The 18,549-nt window shown below is 41.8% G+C and overlaps 1 protein-coding gene across 2 annotated transcripts; it reads right to left on the bottom strand.

Moving 5' to 3' along the window:
* Positions 1 to 309: 309 nt before the first annotated feature.
* LOC138741501 (RNA-binding protein 38-like) lies at positions 310 to 17,906 on the bottom strand. 2 transcript variants are annotated; one of them, XM_069895694.1, is made up of 5 exons: positions 17,803 to 17,906; positions 17,239 to 17,399; positions 9,342 to 9,465; positions 6,251 to 6,302; positions 310 to 1,430 (listed from the first exon to the last, which is right to left on the bottom strand). In XM_069895694.1, the coding sequence occupies exons 2-5, from the start codon at positions 17,395 to 17,397 to the stop codon at positions 1,175 to 1,177; spliced, it is 591 nt and encodes a 196-aa protein (XP_069751795.1). In that variant the 5' UTR covers positions 17,398 to 17,399; positions 17,803 to 17,906; the 3' UTR covers positions 310 to 1,174. The 2 variants fall into 2 exon arrangements, with proteins under 2 accessions (XP_069751795.1, XP_069751794.1); XM_069895693.1 differs by lacking the exon at positions 17,803 to 17,906 and adding an exon at positions 17,636 to 17,752.
* Positions 17,907 to 18,549: the final 643 nt, after the last annotated feature.

Genomic DNA, 18,549 nt, shown 5'->3' with positions numbered 1-18,549 from the left:
ATCGGATCAAGATCTGCCTACACCTTACAGGCAATGTACACTAAACAAACTTATAGTTACATTTATGGGAACATGGAGGCGAATCCATGGACACTCGGGGTCTCTGGAGGGATTCTCTATTGCTATTCTTTCTCTGACTGGAAGAGGCACGTCAGGCAATTTCTGCCGATGGTAAGTTCGCCTTAAGGTAGTTGAAAGCAAATTCTGTGCAATATTGCACTGTTTTTATGACATGACAATAAAGAAATCTTAATCTTGAAATTCACTGCATTTTGTGCATCTTTAGAAAATAAAAACAGTTCCAGTAACTATGTTTATAAATATCAATTTATTGGGTAATTTATTATTCAGAGAGCACAAAAAAATTAGCATTCAAACAGTGATCCTGGTGCAAATACTTAAAGTAAATAAACAGTATTGATTTGATTGTTTAATTTCATAAATTACCTCAACTTTATTTTCCAGATACCAGATACTGTGGACTGGTTAGATGCATGGCAGATTCAAACAAAGAATTCCAAAATCTTTCCACTCATGATATAGAAATTCTGGCCAAAGTATAAAGATCCAATTCTATAAAAATCCTGAGTCAAGCATGGAACTGCAATGTAACAATCCCTTAATATTGAGGTCTGTATCTACATGTAAGCTTTAGGAAAATTTCCACAAATATTAAAGAATTTAATCAGATTACTGTGGTTGAAGTGTTACATTTTCCATTTGTCACTGACTGATTTTACAGTTTGAGTGACATCAAAATGTCCTTTCAACATTTAGCTGGTTTTAGCTGACACTGGTCTCGTGGGTAGCTACTGACTTAATCCCCACAGCCTTCTGCTTTGTGCCAGATAATAAATAATTTCCAATACAAAACCCTTCTCTGCTGACTTACTGTTCAGATGAGAAAGGCAACAAAGACCAGAAATACACAAAAGTTTTTACTTCCAAGAGTCCCGGAGTGAGGGATAAGAAAGAGGAAAATTAACCCAGGAGGTATAACAATTTCTGGAATTTCCCTCTACTTTGGATGATTTTTCTTTAACAAATGTTTAAAAGTACTATTCTCAATACTAATACAACAGCAGTAGGTCCAATTGGTACAGCTTACATGTGAACCAACAATATTAGAAGTTCCTTTGATTTCAGGTAATGTTACATGAAAGCAACCATAATGCTATCGTCTCTGAAGACCAGCTGTGTGCAATATTGTTGGCTCATGCTGACCTTGGCTTAAATTTGGAATTCCAGTCTGTAATGGAAGTTGCACCGTGTAGGCGTAACTAGGATTTGGATAATGAGAAGAAACTGGGTAGGGATGTTCATATGCAGGATACTGCGTATACAGAGCTACATTGGAATCCAGGTACGAGGTGGAAGGTAGAACCAAGCCAGGTTGAAGGATGGTCTGTGGGATCAGGTATGGTCCAACTCTGGAAAAAGGTTCATAAAGGTTAATCAGAATACTAATAATCTTTAAGAAAACGGGAAGATAATACAAAATATTCTGTAAATTAACATTAAAAGTATTCAAACTAACCAAGAAATTCTTCAATAGAAAGTGCTTTCTAAGATTAATCATGTTCTCCATGAGTTTATTTGAAAGTTATTGGCACATGTCTGTAATAAATTGTTCAAATTGTCATGACGTCACTTTTGTACACTGTCACCTTGCTCAATGACAGTACGTTTACTGCAACCCTAAATTGTACCTCAAACTTCATGCTACGTGCTATGGTACATCACAATATGTAACTGCAATTCAAGCTTTATTCTGCCATCATGTGAAAGTGGAACATCTTCATTTTCATCTCTTACATTGATTAACCACACAGACCTAAAAAGTCTCAGGATTAAATCTCGGAAATTTTCAATTAGCAAATGCTACAATTGGTATCAATTTCAATCTTTAAGTAACAGGATGGGAAACCAGGTGAAACCAATTTCAGGTGAAGCAGAGAGGTTAGCTGATGAGGCTTAGTTATAAGAGTATGGAAAAATCAAAGTCCGATAACATTTTCTCAATTCTTTGAGCCATTATCTGTTTCTCTTTCCACTGATAACTGCCTGACCTGCTGAGTATTTTCAAAATTTTTATTTCAGATAATCATAGGACACTGTACATAATAAACTTCTTTAATCAGATGCAGCAGATCCACAAATACTTGTCCACAACATCCTTAGTCAACATGCATTGAGGAAGGAGTGGGGAGAATGCAAAGAAACGAACTAAGCTCGTCTATTCATTTTGGGAATCTACTGTGTGAATATATCATAATTTTTTGAATGTTCATAGTTGTTTCCATTTTATTGAGACTCTCATCACAGCGCTGGTGTGGACCCTTGGAGAAACAGCACTTCCGCAAGATCCAACTGCCGTCAGCTCCTCACAGGCTTTAAACAGCCTGATAATGGAGACAACGGTGGCTTTAAAATTCTGCGATCATGGAGTCTGTGCCAAAGATGACAGCTCCTATGATTGGCAGCAGTAACTAGGGGTTACAGACTCCAGGGAAGCAGAGGACTGGTGGAGGACACCAGAAAAATGTGGACAACGCCCCCAGTTTGAGAAAGAGAACGAGAGGTGACGCCTCCTGGGACAGTGACCACAGCAAAAGACCAGTGAGGGGTTCTTGTGGCTGAAGAACAAACAGGCGGCGGGCTGCTGACAACTGCAGTCGAGGCATTCACACCAGGCTGGCTGGAGGGGTACCAGGTATCGGAACTGGGATACAAGGGTGCTGAAGGCTTCCTGATCGTGTTGGAGGTTTCTATCTGGATCTCAGGTTGGAATCTATGGCTGTGAGGGCTGCAGCATGGACACTCGGGGACTTACTTTTGCTGCTCTTTTTCTGACTGTAAGAGGCACTTCAGGCAATATCTGCCGATGGTGAATCTGTCTGCCTTATGCCAGACAAAAGCAAATTCTGTGTGATAATGCACCATCTTTATTGCATGACAATAAAGGATTCTTGATGTTTGAACAATAATTTTTGGATCTAAATTGAGTATCAAATCTAGTCCCAAAAATGCTGTTAGATATTGATGCATTTAAATATGGAATATTACCATTATGATTAAACCAAATTAGCCAACTTGAGGGTTTTAAATCAATGTTTGGTAACAAAGATGTAATAATTGTATATTATGTACTTCTTAATCTGTCAAATACAAAGTTCTTGTTTCAATGTGAGATTACCTAATGAATTGAGCTTGGCCATATGTTTGTATGTAATTTGTGATCAAGATAACAAAAAATTTAACAAAGCACAGAAATAACCTGAAACAGAAGCTAATAAAGTTGGCATCAGTAGGAAATTATGAATAGATTTACTTATCCTACTTCAGGGAGAAGATATTAAATATGCATGAGAAATTTCTTAACTTTTATGGTGCAAGCTAAAATTACGTAGCCATCCACTCTATTACCATGTACTGCCCCTATCCAGACTGTTTTGCTGGGTTGCAATTCCACACATGCCAAAAAATGTCTTGTGTTCCATTCGAGTTAGAAATTCACTGGCCACTTTTTGGTCCAATATATCAATGTACCAGGAACATCTGGTTGAATGGGACCATGGTTAATGTTCCTATAATAACCCAATACAAGAAATAGGGATAAGCATTTTGCCATCTGAGCCAAATTCTGTTGTTGCCCAAGATCTTGACTGATCTTTCATCTTGGTTCCACTTTTCTTCACTAACCACATATTACCCAATTCCTTTAATTTTGAAACTGGAGCTTGAATTTCATTAATGTTAATCAAGATATGTTAATCCTGGCAAATAAAAAAACATTTGAATGACAGTCTTTGAAATTGCTGTCAAGCTAGAAGTAGCTTTCTGTATCTTCGGGCCTCCAATGAGGTAAATTCCTGCTTGATCTACTGTAAAACTGCTAATCTGGCTATATGTGGGCACCAATTTGAACACACCAGGCCTGCAGCTCAAATGGTTTCTGAAAACTTATCAGGGACACAATGTTAATTTTAAGTAAACAGATTGAATGTCTATACTGTCGTTTTGGAACCCATAATCCCTACCTCTTTGGAAATCTATCTTGCAGCAAGGAATTTTTAGCAGCCAGATAATTAATGAAGGATATTGCAACTTTTTTTCTAGCACATTCTTCAAACATGCATCACAAATCAATCATAAATAACAATAAAAAATACAATGAATTCTCCCAAAATCAATAAAGGAAAGAGCTATGATTTCAGCAGTGGATTCAAAATTCTCCCATTTCCTCTGCATTAACTGAAAGAGCTGGAACTTGGAACAAACTACTGAATATCTGAACTGTAAATGGTCCATTTGGAGTAAAAAAAAGTAATTCATGATGATCAAAAATCAGCGGAATTAAGGGAGCCTCCAAAATATTCTTAACGTGAAATCGAAAGACCAGACATTCTCAATAGAGAAAAGAACCATTCAGCATAAACCAGAAGACTAGTCTGCGAGGAATTTGGCCTGAGCTTGCTTACAAATTATATCTATTCAACCCCATATAAAGTTACAAAGTTCCATATACTGACCACCGTAGCGGTTAGCGCAAAGCTGTTACAGCAGATAGGGTTGCCACACCTAACAAATGGGCCATATTTCTTTCTTAAATTGAATACTATTTTCTCCAGGGGAATACAACTCTGCATTTCCATATTCCATCATGTAATATTTAGTTGGGAGTTGGACTTCCACGTGACCGCTATACATTTCCTGGCTACTGACAAGGTGGCCTTCACAAAGTGATATCTGGACATTTTAAAACTCACGTCCATAATGTTTCTCAGAAGGTACAATTCCTGATCCTGTGTAAAATCCATCTTTGTAATTTTTTTCCCAGAATGATCCAGTCTCCACACCACACCTAAAGCACATTTCTGAGATTTCTGGTTTATCTTTATGCAATTTTTGTGGTGTGAGGTATAGTTGATATTGGAAATTGTATTGCACAAATCTGTACCCAACATTAATAACTGCTGTCACGCTGTCCAGACACAAGTCTGACCAGCACCGTTCATGGATTGTTGTATCCAAGTCCAACTCTTTCCATTGACTTGTGTAAGCCCAGCTTCTGGTCCTCACTTTGGAATAGAAGATACATCATAAAGATGAATTTGCACATATTCCCCTTTTGAATTAGAATCTCCATGGGCAGGGCCATAGACAGTCTCAAATTATCCTTCAAGATCTTAGCTGATCTGGATTAGTTAACTTCGTAAATATTTGGCCAACCTATTGGCCAACACTTTTGCTATAATTTTATAATCTACATTCAATAATGAAATGGGCCTACAGGAGAGTTTCAATGGGTCCCTGTCTTTTTTTAGGGGACTACTGTAATATCTAATAAAAGACTCTGGGAGGGTATGTGTCTCTTCTGCCTGGTCCACCACCCCCATAATAAGGGATATTAAAAGATCCTTAAACTTTTTATAAAATTCAGCAGGGAACCCTCCTCCCACGGTGACCTGTTAGCCTGCAATGCACCCAGGGCTTTCTCAATCTCTCTAGAGAAGAGGGCACTCAGCTCCTCTCATTCATCTTGATCCAAACTTGGTAGTTCCAATGTAGACAAGAAATCATCTATTTTGGCAGGGTCTTCCACTGATCCTAATTTATACAACTCTGTATAGAACTTTCTAAATGTTTCATTTATCTCCTTTGATTTATGTGAAATCTTGTCTTCCCCCATTTGAATAGCATTAATTGTTCCTGAGACCTCTTCCCTCCTCACCTACCAAGACAAGACTTTATGGGCCCTTTCCCCTAGCTCATAATGCTGCTGTTTAGCTCTTAGGATCACCTTTTCTATCTTTTATGTTGATAAAGGGAAATATTGGTAAATTTAAAAATACTTGCTTTTATTTCAGAATCAAATAACTTGTCCAGCTCTGTCTCAGAAGTAAACAAATGTCTGACTTTCCTTTTCTTCAGGGAGTGAGATTTGCTTGCACAAATGAGGCACATTTCATCAAAATTAATTCGGGCAAAGTCAGAAACTGAGCAGAGTTAAAAAAAAAATCACCATGACTCCAACATATTAGTAATCTTGTCGAAAGAGGAAATATCCCAATTTCTATTCAGTTTCATCAAATTACACGTGTATTTATTAATGGTTAATCATTCATTTTTTGTACAATTGAACACGTTTTCTCACAAAAGCACAGATTTTAAAGCAATCAAAAAGAATCTCATCTGCCAACATATTGTATTGGCAGATAAGTATGTACAAAGGAGCATGCTTATTTACCCATAAGGTCTTTGCATCAAAGCCGAGTGAACTTGCTGTAGGCCAAGATTCCCTGACAAATGAGAAAATACAATAATCAATAAAAAGCTATTCAATAACCTAGACAGAGATTGAATTTAGGCAAGGTGAGGTCCAACATAGGATATACAAACAAAAACTGAACTGGCCTTAACTGTGATGCCTCTTGCACCACATTCAGGAAGCTGGTTGTCAGTTGAGTCACTTACCCAAGGAATTATATCACTGCTATAATCATGTTGTATTAGATGCCAAGGGTAGCAGAGTGTCACAGCTAGTAGAGTTACTGCCTCATAGCACCAGTGACCCGAGTTCAATCCTAACTCCCAGTGCTGCCTAATGGATGTTGCATATTCTCCCTGTAATCATATGATTTTCCTCCTGGTACTCCAGCTTCCTCCCTCATAGATGTGCAGATGATACATTAATTAACCATTGTGTAGGTGAGTGGTGGAATCTGGCAGGAGTTGAGGAGAATGTGAAGAGAATTTAAAAAAAACAGAATGGGATTAATATACATTAAGTTAAATGGATTGATGTTGGTCAGCATGGAGAGTGAGCCAAAGGGCCTGTTTCCATGCTGGATCTCTATGACATTATCGCAACAAGTCATAAAAAGGATACATTTACACCAGTGGTTCTCAACCTTTTACTTTCCACTCACATACCACTTTAAGTATTCCCTATAACATAGGTGCTCTGTGATTAATAAGGGATTGCTTAAGGTGGTATGTGGGTGGAAGGGAAAAAGTCTGAAAACCACTGTTTTAATCATACAAGGAAATGGGCCAATAACAATTTTTCTCAAGCAAAATATTTCAGTAACAATTGGGCCTAGAGCAGCAATTCTCAACCTTCCCTTCCCACTCACAAACTATCTTAAGCAATCCCTTACTAATCACAGAACACTTATGGCATAGGGATAACTTAAAATGGTATGCGAGTGGAAAGAAAATGGTTGAGAAGCACAAATTTACATGCATAATACAAATACAGAAGTGGGAAGCGAACAAGGAAGGATAGATGTCTCTGAACATAGATTTTCAGTAAAAGATTTTTTTTTCACCTGTGTCGCCCCCTCCTGCCCTGCTGCTTCGCCATCCCTCCCCTCATGCACCGGCTCCCTTACCCGGCCTTCTTTTCCATTCTTTCCACCTAATCGAATCGCCACTCGTTCTGAACAACCCTATCAACCTAATTCCCCACCGATTTCTCTCTAATCTCTGTGCCCGTGAACTCACCTGATTCTCCTACCTATACAACGCGCAATACATAAAAGATATTAAGCTGCCAAACAGCAAATCTATAGAATGTGGGAGGACACCAGAGCACCCAGAAAAAATCCAATATGGTCACAGGAAGAACGTGCAAACTCCACAGAGACTGCACGAGATATCAGGATGGAACCTGGGGGTCAGTGGGGCAAAGAGATAGCAACATCACTTGCGGGACCAATGCACAATCACTCTAACCTCATTAGGTAAACTGATACACCCTGCATCAACATCTCTCCAAAGCTCATGATTAGGCACGAAGAAACCTATGTTTAGGTATTTCGCGTGCAATATATTCCTCCTATCTGAGCAGGTATTCCGGAACAGATGATGAAAATTGAACAAAATTTGATGGACAATGTTGGACAAATTAAATTTGAAGTTTAGTCAACTCTTTCTGGATACAAATTTCTCATGTTACCTCTGAAAATAACAGTGTCTATTTGGTCAAACAGGAATAATTAGTAGTGGTTAGAAACTTTTGTCCAGATCCTTATCCAACATTGTTAGGGAACAATCATCAATATAATTATTGTAGTGGTTCCATCAACTACTTGGCATAGTTAAGGGTTGGTAATAAAAGCAGCCTTGCCTGCATCATCCACGCACTATATTTAAAAATGCAACTGTAACTATTAGAAATTAAATGTATAAGAATTTCCATAGAAACCTGCTACAATTTAGAGGTGCTGAGGTCCTGGGGTTTCTGGGATTTGTTTGAACACCACTGTGTGTCAGACCGAAGTATTTCAGAACAGAGCATGAACCAGGAAGTAAAAATTCAAATTAAGGACAGGAAGTTAAATGATGACAAATGTTGAAAACGTCGTACAACTATCAAAATCAGGAATTACCTCATTTAGTTATCTTCAGTGAGAGAGTATTTACTTGCCAGACTTACCGAAAATTTAAAAGGGACATTGAGACTAAAATGTGCCACATTCAATCCCTATCTAATTTACCAATACAGGAACAATGTATTTGAATGAGAAACCATTTTTGGGGTAGGCTAGCCCATTTTCAGTACATCTCTAACAATAATTTGTGATTTTATATTCAATGTATCTCAACTGAATGTACAGTACTGATATTCTTTGTATCAGTAACCTTGTATCCTCTATACAATGTGTGCTTGTTCTATAAAACGGAATAAAAAGATTGAAAGAGAGAAACATATTTCAACTGTTTTCAACTTTGGAAAAACATGAATTTTGTTGCAATCAGTAAATTCTGGGTCATTATTTTAATTATTCTTACAAATATACTCATGTAATACATTGATGAATTGAAAATATACTTTGTGCTTTACCACTTTGTGCTTTGATCACACCAAATCGCACCTCGTATCAACAAACTTCATTTAAAAAGATGACTGCTTCTAATTGCAGCCATGGATTTCCTAAATCAGTAGTAGGCAATTTTCACCATCATCAAGCAAATGCACATAGATGTCTGGATCAGGTCATACAGTTCCAAAACAAGTTCCAAAAAGTGGATTACATAGACAGATCAGATACAGCTGAGCACCAGAACTACTCTCCACATTAAGTAATAGCATTAGAACTTGACAACCTCCTGTATTTACAAAGATCATTAATTTCCCTCAAGGGAGCAGACAAATAGCGGTAACTGAGAAGCAATCATTTGTTTTTAAGAGCAAAACCATACCTGGCTTAATCCCAACCCTTGATGCCCAATCCCCAAACCCATTCTGCTTAAATCCAAATCAAATCTTTGAAACCAATTTTCTTTCTCTAGTTTTTTCCCCCCCACTCCTCCAAAAGAACACTTAAATATACCTGAATGTACAGTGCGTGGCTTGGCCCCAAGATAAGCAAGATTTACATTAGTCTTTCGTCCGTCAATTATTGGATTGGGATCTTTACATGCCCTCTCTGCTGCAGCCCAATCTGCCATGGTGACCTGTAAGTAAATCAATACAATTGAGGAGCATGAAACAAAAGGAACATTGCCTATAAATTCAGGGGGTAGGTCAAGCAACACACAAGTCCAGGAAGTTAAACAAAGTCTGCAGACATGGTGATTGTAGTTTACACAAAAATGCTGGAGAAACTCAGCAACTCATGCAGCGAAAATATTCAACCAACATTTTGCCTGGATTTGACCCTGACCCAAGGTTAAAACTATCAAAATGATAACTTCCAACCTTTTTTGGCTTTCCAAATACAGCCAACTCTTGAGATGCAAGAGCTCAATGAATGGCAGTCGTCTTCCAATACTTCAGCAAAGTGATCCTTCATCTATAAACCTGGACGAGTTTTCAGTGATATATTCAATCACAGTGGGCATATTGGACCAGATCAGAGGGCAAGCCAGTTCTGTGGAGAACCACCTGCTAACTTTCATGCCCATGTAATACAATGCAAAAGTACAAAATGTACTTGAGGTTAGATCTTATAATGACACCCATTGGGTCCACAGGGTAACCATCCATTTTGTGTCTCCTTTATTTCCCTGTAAAAACACAAATGCTGGAGGAACTCAGCAGGTACTGCGGCATCCATATATGAGGAAGGGCTCAGGACTGAAATGTCGGTAATATATCTTTACCACCTATGGTCACTGCAAGCCCTGCTGAGTTCCTCCAGCATTTTTGTGTTTTTACTACAGTCCCAGAGTCTGCAGACTTTCATGTTTCAACTCTTATTTCCCAGTTCCATTTGCAAATTATTAATTTCCCTAATGCCTATTACTTCCTCTGATTCTTTTTGCCATTAGCCTGGGCTAAAGGAAAATTTACAACAGCCAATTAATCTACCAGCATTTCTCTGGGATATAGCAAGAAACTGGAGCCATCCACGGAGTGAATATGCAATCAGCTGTACCCAAGGTGAGATCTACTGCATTCGACCCACGGGCTGTTCATAGTTAGAGACTGGAGTGGCTGGATACATTTCATACCTGACCCCTCAGCTTTATACTATCCAGTAGCGTGGCACGGTTAAAATCGTGGTTAGCGCACTGTGCCAGCAATCGGGACTGTGGTTCAAATCCTGTGATGTCTCTAAGGAGTTTGTATGTTCTCCCTGTGCCATCATGGGTTTCCTCCGGGTGCTCCAGTTTCCTCCCACCGTTCAAAACATACTGGGGTTGTTGGTCAATTGGGCAGTATAAGCTTATGGGCTGAAATGGCCTGTTACCATGCTGTATGTTTACATTTAAACAAAACAAAATCCAGGTGCATTAATCACAACCTCATTAATCAGTTAAAAAGGTACATTCTTATAAATATGAATTACTTCCTTATTTCACTGCGTATTTATATTTTGAAATAAATGGTCATTTTTATACAATTGAAACAATTTTTAATTTAATTAATTTAAAACATTTTTAAGGAGACATTTAAAAAACAGCAAAAGAGACTTTTACAGCATTGTCTGCCAAAGGCTTTTGGGGCAGTGGACAATCTGCATAGAAGATGGCCACAAAACCAAGGTTCTTGCATTGGAAGCCTCATAGCTACAAAATGTTAGTTTAATTGTGAGGATTTGTGCTGTGTTAGAGGAGGCAGTTTGGAAAATGATGAGCTTAAGTGAAGGGTTGAATTTTGTACATCATCCTCACAACCAAATGCACTTCAAAGATATATGCCAAGGAATTCTTCTTTTCTTTGGCTTGGCTTCGCGGACGAAGATTTATGGAGGGGGTAAAAAGTCCACGTCAGCTGCAGGCTCGTTTGTGGCTGACAAGTCCGATGCGGGACAGGCAGACACGGTTGCAGCGGTTGCAGGGGAAAATTGGTTGGTTGGGGTTGGGTTTTTCCTCCTTTGCCTTTTGTCAGTGAGGTGGGCTCTGCGGTCTTCTTCAAAGGAGGTTGCTGCCCGCCAAACTGTGAGACGCCAAGATGCACGGTTTGAGGCGTTATCAGCCCACTGGCGGTGGTCAATGTGGCAGGCACCAAGAGATTTCTTTAGGCAGTCCTTGTACCTTTTCTTTGGTGCACCTCTGTCACGGTGGCCAGTGGAGAGCTCGCCATATAACACGATCTTGGGAAGGCGATGGTCCTCCATTCTGGAGACGTGACCCATCCAGCGCAGCTGGATCTTCAGCAGCGTGGACTCGATGCTGTCGACCTCTGCCATCTCGAGTACTTCGACGTTAGGGATGAAAGCGCTCCAATGGATGTTGAGGATGGAGCGGAGACAACGCTGGTGGAAGCGTTCTAGGAGCCGTAGGTGGTGCCGGTAGAGGACCCATGATTCGGAGCCGAACAGGAGTGTGGGTATGACAACGGCTCTGTATACGCTTATCTTTGTGAGGTTTTTCAGTTGGTTGTTTTTCCAGACTCTTTTGTGTAGTCTTCCAAAGGCACTATTTGCCTTGGCGAGTCTGTTGTCTATCTCATTGTCGATCCTTGCATCTGATGAAATGGTGCAGCCGAGATAGGTAAACTGGTTGACCGTTTTGAGTTTTGTGTGCCCGATGGAGATGTGGGGGGGCTGGTAGTCATGGTGGGGAGCTGGCTGATGGAGGACCTCAGTTTTCTTCAGGCTGACTTCCAGGCCAAACATTTTGGCAGTTTCCGCAAAGCAGGACGTCAAGCGCTGAAGAGCTGGCTCTGAATGGGCAACTAAAGCGGTATCGTCTGCAAAGAGTAGTTCACGGACAAGTTTCTCTTGTGTCTTGGTGTGAGCTTGCAGGCGCCTCAGATTGAAGAAGCAAAATCTTCGCTAGGATTCTACTAAATAGAATAATACCTAGTGTCGCCGAGAATATTCTCCCAGAATCACAGTGCGGCTTTCGCGCAAACAGAGGAACTACTGACATGGTCTTTGCCCTCAGACAGCTCCAAGAAAAGTGCAGAGAACAAAACAAAGGACTCTACATCACCTTTGTTGACCTCACCAAAGCCTTCGACACCGTGAGCAGGAAAGGGCTTTGGCAAATACTAGAGCGCATCGGATGTCCCCCAAAGTTCCTCAACATGATTATCCAACTGCACGAAAACCAACAAGGTCAGGACAGATACAGCAATGAGCTCTCTGAACCCTTCTCCATTAACAATGGCGTGAAGCAAGGCTGTGTTCTCGCACCAACCCTCTTTTCAATCTTCTTCAGCATGATGCTGAACCAAGCCATGAAAGACCCCAACAATGAAGACGCTGTTTACATCCGGTACTGCACGGATGACAGTCTCTTCATGCCAAGGAATAAAGAGTCACCAAATAACAATCGTGTTGAAGCAATTTGGGTATTTGCCTTGTTGAGCTAAATCATTGCAGCCAATGGGAAATCTCAAGCCAGTAATAATTAATTGAGCATGGATTGAAGATCAGTTTATCTTCTTCTGAACTGTCTTACAGCAAGGAGGCAGGGCTTTTGAGATATCATGGCAGGAACACTCCACAATTAATTAAACAGCAATGCCATTGCCCTTCTTTTGCTTCAAATATTCTGTTTAAGTATCACTGGAAGTATATTAAAAATCTTGAATGATTTGTGAGCCCACCAAGTTGATAATTGAAGATTATTATCTCTCCATAAAGACTTGTGATCCACCAACGTCATACATTAGTCTTGCAAAACTTCACTGGTTCCAATGAACCTCATTCTTCTATTGTATCAAGTACATTTTAATACATTTTGAAGCTATCTAACATTCACAAGATAACATGCAATACACAAATGTGCTGGAGATACTTAGCAGGTCACAAAACAAAGAGTAACCAACGTCTTGGACCTGAGCAAGCAGGGAGGTGCCCAAACAAAAAGGTGAGGGGAGGGGCAGGAGAGAAGGGGGGGGGGAAGGGAAGGGCACAGGCCAACAGGCAAGAGGTCATAGGTGGTACAGACTGGAGGGTAGAAGTGAAAAAAAATGGAGGTGATGGAGGACAGCTCTCTGAATAGAAAGGGAAGGAAGTAGGGAGTAAAGGAGATAGAGGGATAGGGAAAGGGAGAGACTCTGGGGGGAGAGATTTAATGGAGATTGGAGACAATGTTGATGCTATCTGGTTGGAGGGTGCCCAGATGGAATACAAAGTCTGTCCATCTTGACTCCCAAGACAAGTCCTAAGAGTGCACAGATCAACTGGTGGATGTACTTGAAGGCATCTCTAATTTCTCCCAACAAGCCAAAGACCCACTTGTTTCAAGACAGCTACCAACATATCAATATATGGACCTTCTTGAAGATGGAAAAGTATAATAACCAACCAAAATGACCACTGGCCCTTGGCTTTGGCATCCACCAACACAAAATACTCTGAAAGGCTGTTGTAGCTCACATCAACTCAAGCCTTCCAGCCAGCCTGATCCTCTTCAATTTGCCTATTGTCCAAACAGTTCCACAGGACACACATTAGATTGTTGTTCATAAACTACAGCTCTGCCTTCAATACCATAGACCTTCCCCCACCCCGCCACTCACATACCACCTCAAGTAATCCCAGAGCCCCTATGGCATAGGTGTCCCCCTTGGCAACTGCATCCTGGACTTCCTAACAGGATGTAATCAATGAAGATGAGTAACAACATCTCCATGGTCAACTCAACATCAGGGCTTTGCAAGGATATGTACTCACTCCACTGCTATACTCTCTCTTCTTTCTTTTTTTTCTTTGGCTTGGCTTCGCGGACGAAGATTTATGGAGGGGGTACCAACTCCATCTTCAAATTTGCTGACACCATCACAGTAGTGGGCCTGATATCAAATATCAACGAGTCGAAATACAGGAAGAAGATTTGAGTCTTTTGGCAAGTTCCCAAGAATAACTACCTCTCAACAACAAAAGGAGATAATCATCGACTTCAGAAGAGATGGCAGAGTCCACACCACTGTCCACGTTAATGGCATCGAGGATGAAAGATGAGACACCTTCAAGCTCCTAGAAATAAATTTCTCCAATGACGTGGCCTGGGACAAGCATGACCAAGATGTGGCATCGAAAACATTCTTACTGGATGCATCACAATGTAGTACAGTAGCTGCTCTGCTTTTGACTCAAATAAACTACAGAAGGTAGAAAATGCAGTTCAAGACTTAAGAATTTTGCTCCCCTCCACAAAGGCCATCAAAATCTCCCACTGCCTGGGAAAGGCAGCCAACATCGTTAAAGACCAATCACTCCCAAAACACACACACTTTTTCTTCCTCCCAACAAGGAGGCATCTTAAGTGAAAATATGCCCCAATAGGCTTAAAGACAGTTTTTTTTTCCTGCAGACATCAGGCTCCTGAATGAATTCCATATCAGTGCTCTCATGCTGCCCTTGTTTGGTGCTAACTGATCTTCCTTTTCATTGAAATCCTAAACTCTGTAAATTGGGCTCTATACACCACAGTAAAAGCACAATACTAGTGAAAATAAGATCAAACAGTGTCTTTTATATAGCAAAGATTTAAAAAAAACATAACTGATGTTTTGGGCTTAAGCTCTTCATCACGGTAAGGAAAAATGTCAGCAAGCATCTGAATAAAAAGGTAAGGGGGAGGAGCGTGATAGCAAAGGCAGGAGGTAATAGTTGGAGAAGGGAGGGAGGGCACAGCAGTAAACAAGGGGAGAAAGGGTGCTAGGTGAATAGAGAGGGAAGGAGAGCTGAGGGAAAGAAGAAGGGAAGGGGATAAGGCAGAGTAGGTTAGTAGAAACCGGAAAAGTCAATGTTAATGCCATCCAGCTGGTGAGTGCCCAGACAAAAAAAAAATCAGTTGTTCCTCCAATTTATGGGTGGTCTTGGCAGGATAGCACATGAGGCCATGGATAGATAAGTGAGTGGGACACAGAACTGAAATGGTTGGCCATTGGGAGATCTGTCGCTGGTACGGACAGAGCAAAGGTGTTCAGCGAAGCGATCTCCCAGTTTGCGCTCAGTCTCTCTAATGTAGAGGCCACAGAAGATGCAGTAAATCCATCATGCAGTGAAGTGCTGCTTCACTTGAAAGGCCTGTTTGGGGCCCCGGACTGTGGTGAGGGAAGAGGTGTGGGCACAAGGGTGGACCTCTTGTGGCCACAGGGGTAGGTGCCGGGGGGTGGGGCAGTGTGATTGGTGGAGAGGGATGAGCACACAAGGAAGCAGTCCCTACATAAGGCCAAGAGGGGAGGAGAAGGGAAGACGTATCTGGTAGTGGGATCTGTTGCATTGGATGCAGAAGCTGGTGGGGTGATAAGCAAGGATGAAGAATCCTGAGATTATTGCGTCTGGGGGCAGAGGTGGCCAGGGCAGATAAGCAGGAAATAGAGGCAATATGGCTGAGGCTCTATACACAGCTGTATTTAATGTTAAGAGCTAATCTGTTGGTCCGTTAGCCCAAGAACTTCCCCATTTATTTTGTAACAAGAGGTGGCCTGGATTTGGGTGGAGTGGGGAGGGGAGAGGATGAGCTTTTTGGAGAGGCTGGGCAAACCTGTGCCATTTTTCTTTGAAAGAGAGAAGGATGAGAGGTCACCTGACTGAAGTTTATCAAATCATCAGAAGTAGACAGTCAAAATATTTTTTCCCCAGTGTCAAAATGTCACAAACTAGAGGACATGCATTTGAGGAGAGGGCTTTGGTGGGGGGGGGGGAGGAGGAGTTTAAGGGAGATTTGCAGAGGATAAACACAAGAGTGGTAGTTGCCTGGAACAGTTTGACAGAAGTAATGGTGGAAGTCGATACAACAGTAACATTTAAGAGGCATTTGGATAGATTAATGAACCACCAGGAAATGGGAGGGATATGTACCATATGCCAGTAGCAAAATTTTACTTCATACAGGGGTGGCCAAATTTTTAATTTAGACATACAGGCAATTTCTGCCAATGAGAATGTACTGGGGATGCAGGTTCATTGGGCAGCACGGACTCATGGGTGCTGTATGTCTAAATTCAAAATTAGAAGGTTGGCCACCTTCCATGCATGGCATGCTCCTGTTCTGCAACTCCTTCCTATTACAAACCTTCCCCTCTCTCAAAATGTTAAGACGTTTCCCTCCAGCTCCACCAGTTCTAATGGACTTCTAAAATTTAATCCACACATCTCTCGATCTCCTCCAGCCACCCCTCCTCCCCTCTGTCCCAGCCTATTCCATCAGCTTCCTGCACCCTCTTTCCGATCACATTATTCGAGCCGACAGCCAACAGACCTCCATTTGCCTCCCGAAGAACCCCAGTTCCGTTCTAGTGGAGACAACATTTAAAAACGACTGTTGGATGGTCCGGCTTCCTCCTGCGTCCAGGATCTGAAGATTGGGAGATTACAAATGGCCATTGTTTGTGGGCGAGTAGGAGCATTTGAATTGGGGGAGGGGAATTGATGGGAAGAATAAAATGGCAATAGTAGAGGTTCCGTCCTTGATATGCAGCAGAACGAGGAGTCTCCCCCCCCCCAAAAAAAATTGCATCTTAATCTGGGTATTTCCAGCTTTTATTTCAGATTGTTAGTATCCGCTGTATTTTGCATTCGTCTGGGCCACGTGATCTCAAAACTCGTGGATGAGTCTGTTCTTCGACCTATTTAAGTGATGGGGGGGGGGGGGGGGGGGGGGGGAAAGATGTGACGCAAAGCGATGTGTTGCCTTCTTCAACTGGTCAGGTCTTGACGGTCACAGGTTAAGTCAAGACCCGGAGTGAGATACTTCATGTGTGTTGGCCCCGAATGAGTCCAACTACTGGACCTGATTTTGGGGGAGGGGGGAAATCAACCCGCCAAACTGCTCCTCGGGGCCTTTGAGCCCAGCACCCCGAACAAATTGGATACTCACAAAGCCATATCCTCGCGATCGGCCGCTCAGCTTGTCCGTTATCACCGCGGCTTCCTCAATCTCGCCGAACCGCTGGAAGTGCCGCCTGAGGGAGACTTCATTGCTGTGATACGGTAACCCACCCACAAAGAGTTTCCGAAATACCCGGTCCTTATTCATGACTGGCGTCGGGGAAAAGAGGCACAAGAACAGATCATGAAACAATGACGCTTTTTTCTAAACCCCCCCAAACCCCCCCCCCCCAGAACTGTGTGATAATTGCCAGTAATTAACTGATTATTGGAATGAACATCCTGTCGGGGGGGGGGGGGGGGAACGTGGACAGAAAGCGCTGCTTTGTGTGTGTGTGTGTGTGCAATGGACTGGATGTGCAAAGAGACCCGCTTTCCCCACTCACTGCCCAGAGGGGTCCGCCGCCGCTGTACCGAGTCTTTGTCTCGCCACCCCGCTTCTTCTCACAGTTGCTTTTGTTTCTTTGTAACTCTCAGTGGAGCCACACGGGACTTGGGGACACGCCCCCTCCTTACCCCATTGGATACCCTGCCGCCGGTTACATTGACTCACTTCGCAATTGGTTGCTGAGCCTGTCGATCACTCACAAGCTGATACTTCCTTTTCTTGGCCGTCAAGAGCCAGCATCCAAATAGGATTTCAGGTCACCCACCCTCCATCCCTCGAATAGTAAAGTTCGCTTGTTGATCACGATAGACTCGGGTTAAAATGCCACCTCTCTTTCCCCTATTTGTCATGAACATGTGGAAAGAAGAGGGTCATGGGAGAGCCCTGACGCCGTCTGGTGGGGAGAAAGGTCACTGGAAGTATCGTTATCCAATGGGTTTCGTGTCCTGGAGACTTTAAATTTCATTATTTAGTTGTCCCCCCCCCCCCCCCCCCCCCTCTCTCTTTGACCCGGCTCTCAGGCACTGGTGTTTTTAATCAAAGTAATTGATACAACCAAAATCAGTGGGTTGTGGATCTTGTTGAATCCAGAGGGGGCGATGAATAGTATCAGCACCTGGCTGTCATTCCCCAATTGAAGAGCTGAATTTTTGCAGAGATCAGCAAATTCAAAGCAGAATAGGGTTCAAACCTGAATACTCCCATTTTCACCATCTCTTTTTAAAAGGTGGCATTAATTGCATGGAGTACAACATTAATTATTTCCAGGTTTTGGGGTGAAATTCGAAATGTTACTTCAAATGCATGGAGTACAACATTAATTATTTCCAGGTTTGGGGTGAAATTCGAAATGTTACTTCAAATGCATGGAGTACAACATTAATTATTTCCAGGTTTTGGGGTGAAATTTGA

This window comes from Narcine bancroftii, chromosome 8, assembly GCF_036971445.1.
Source record: "Narcine bancroftii isolate sNarBan1 chromosome 8, sNarBan1.hap1, whole genome shotgun sequence".
NCBI classification, from domain to species: domain Eukaryota; kingdom Metazoa; phylum Chordata; class Chondrichthyes; order Torpediniformes; family Narcinidae; genus Narcine; species Narcine bancroftii.
This window is presented reverse-complemented; position numbering and strand designations above follow the sequence as displayed.